At 55.0% G+C, this 2344-nt stretch overlaps 1 protein-coding gene across 1 annotated transcript in view; it reads left to right on the top strand.

The window, feature by feature from the left end:
• GRHL3 (grainyhead like transcription factor 3) overlaps nt 1-2344 on the top strand; it is a 33800-nt gene that overhangs the window by 19888 nt on the left and 11568 nt on the right. Inside the window, exons 9-11 of the mRNA XM_006924426.1 lie at nt 1191-1349; nt 1836-1914; nt 2043-2176. Coding sequence (XP_006924488.1) covers nt 1191-1349; nt 1836-1914; nt 2043-2176 — 372 coding nt within the window. The remainder of the gene's footprint in view (nt 1-1190; nt 1350-1835; nt 1915-2042; nt 2177-2344) is intronic.

The raw sequence follows: 2344 nt of genomic DNA, 5'->3' as shown, positions 1-2344 counted from the left end.
GTTTCGTGGGAAGGGAGAGGTGGGTTTCGGTTGGGATTTTCTCACAGCCTCTTAAGCCCCCAGGCTTGGGTCTTTCTCAGGTATGAGCTGGGTGGGGGCTGCATTAGGGCTGAGCTGGCTGAGGGGGAGGTATGTCTGGCACGAGAAGGGGAGGAAGGGGGTCTGCTCAGGCACCACAACCCACCCCCACTGTTCAGGTCAGGGTCTTTTCCAAGGGAAATGTCCCAAAGAACAGGGGCCAGCCTGGAGTGGGGACTGGCCCTGGCACCCCACAGAGGAGTCAGCAAGACAATCACCAGTGGGGGGACTGGCCCTGGCACCCCACAGAGGAGTCAGCAAGTAGACAATCACCAGGTGGGCTTGCCAGGGAATGCCCAGCTGGGATGGGCCCCGGGCTGCCCTGGTCAGGCACAGGCTTTGGGTTGAGATTCCAGCTGTTCTACTTAAAATAGTTACAACGTATCCAGTAGTCACTACATGCCAAGCCCACTAGGGGTCCATGTGCTTTTACAGCCACACGAGATAGGTTTAGCTGTCCCCATTTTACAGATAAGGAAACTGAGGCCTCTGCGAGGTTAAAGCACTTGTCCAAAGCCAGATGCTCTGCCTGACTCCCCGTGGAAATGCCAGCAAGCCACGTCCCCACCCAGAAGCCTTCATTTCCTTGGCTGTAAAATGGGAATGATGGGTCCAGTGATGGCTGGGGCTGGTGGTTGCGGTGCAGAGGGCAATGTCTCACTGTCTGTGGCCCAAGCCCCATGGGAAAATGGGCTTCTGAAGCTTCTGGGGAAAACAGGTTGCCTTTCTCCACCTTCTCGCGCTGAGTTGCAGAAAAATGAGGCTCTGGATTTTAAGCCCCTTAAGGGACCCTTACTCTCCCTCCCAGGACCTTGACTCTTCAGGCCCCCTTTGGCAACCTAGCGGGAGGTGCATCGTCCACTGGTGGAGACCTGGGCACAAACCCTGGCTCCCCCACGCATTCCCTGTGTCTCTTTGGGACAGTTGTGCCACCTCTTTGAGCATCAGTTTCCCTTTCTGTAAAAGAGAGGTGATGCTTGCCTTCTGGGGTGGTGTGAAGACTAAGGGGTGCTCGCCAGGAACACAGTAGGCTCCATGAACAGGGTCATCATGGGACAGCCGGGCTGGAGACCCCGGCAGGCAGTTTAATCAGCTCCCCCATCTGTCCCCAGGTGTTCATCGGTGTCAACTGCCTCAGCACAGACTTCTCCTCACAGAAGGGGGTGAAGGGTGTCCCCCTGAACCTGCAGATTGACACCTATGACTGTGGCTCAGGCACTGAGCACCTGGTGCACCGCGCCGTCTGCCAGATCAAGATATTCTGTGATAAGGTGACTAGGGCAGTCAGACCCTCTGCTGGTCCTGGGGACTGAGATGCTCCGGCCCCCGCCCTGCATCCTGACCAGCCACTCTGGGAGTGTCTGTCTCTCTCTGTACTTGCTCTCTGGTCTCTGGAAGCCTCTCTCTGTCTCTTTGTGCTTGTTACCTGTCTGTCTTGGTCTCTCCGTGTATATCTTTCTGTTTCTCTGCATCCCTATCTCGTCTTTCTCCTGAATATCACTTTCTAGATCTCTATAAATATCTCTTCATCTCTCTTTTTCAAGTTTCTCTTCTCCTCATCTCCCTCTGACTGCATGTCTTCTGTCTGTCTGTCTGTCTTTAGTGACCTCAGGCTGGGCTGGGCTGGCTGGTACCTTGCCATTTTCCTGGTCTCACTCTGGGAAGAAAGCAGCACAAGAAGCCTGGCCCATATTTAAGAGGCAAAGCAGCCAGCTCCTCCCAAGACCCCGGTGACCCCTTCCCTTTCCCCCTCACAGGGAGCCGAGAGGAAGATGCGGGATGATGAGCGGAAGCAGTTCCGGAGGAAAGTCAAGTGCCCCGACTCCAGCAACAATGGTCAGTGGGCATGGGTCAGGGACTAGACCGGGCTGAGTTGGAGTGAAGGGGAAAAGAGGACCAGAGGGGAGAGGTTGGGGGCATGAATGGAGGGGCCTCAGGTCACAGCGACTCCCTTTTCCCATCAGGCATCAAGGGCTGCCTGCTGTCCGGCTTCAGGGGCAATGAGACCACCTACTTGCGGCCTGAGGCTGACCTGGAGACCCCGCCAGTGCTGTTCATTCCCAACGTGCACTTCTCTGGCCTGCAGCGTCCTGGAGGGGTGAGGGCCTTGGACCAAGCGGGGCTTGCCTTAACACAGACGAGCCGGGAACAACTTGCCACTCGGCCAATCTAGTCCCATTTACATGTTTATAGGTCCTAAATTTTTTTACATCAAAATGAAAATACCTTTATTGAATTTCAGGGAATTTAGAAAAATAAATAAATA

The sequence above is a fragment of the Pteropus alecto genome, unplaced genomic scaffold (genome assembly GCF_000325575.1).
Source record: "Pteropus alecto unplaced genomic scaffold, ASM32557v1 scaffold39, whole genome shotgun sequence".
In the NCBI taxonomy this organism is placed as follows: Eukaryota; Metazoa; Chordata; class Mammalia; order Chiroptera; family Pteropodidae; genus Pteropus; species Pteropus alecto.
The sequence above is the reverse complement of the archived record's forward strand: the minus strand, read 5'-3'. Positions and strand labels throughout refer to the sequence as shown.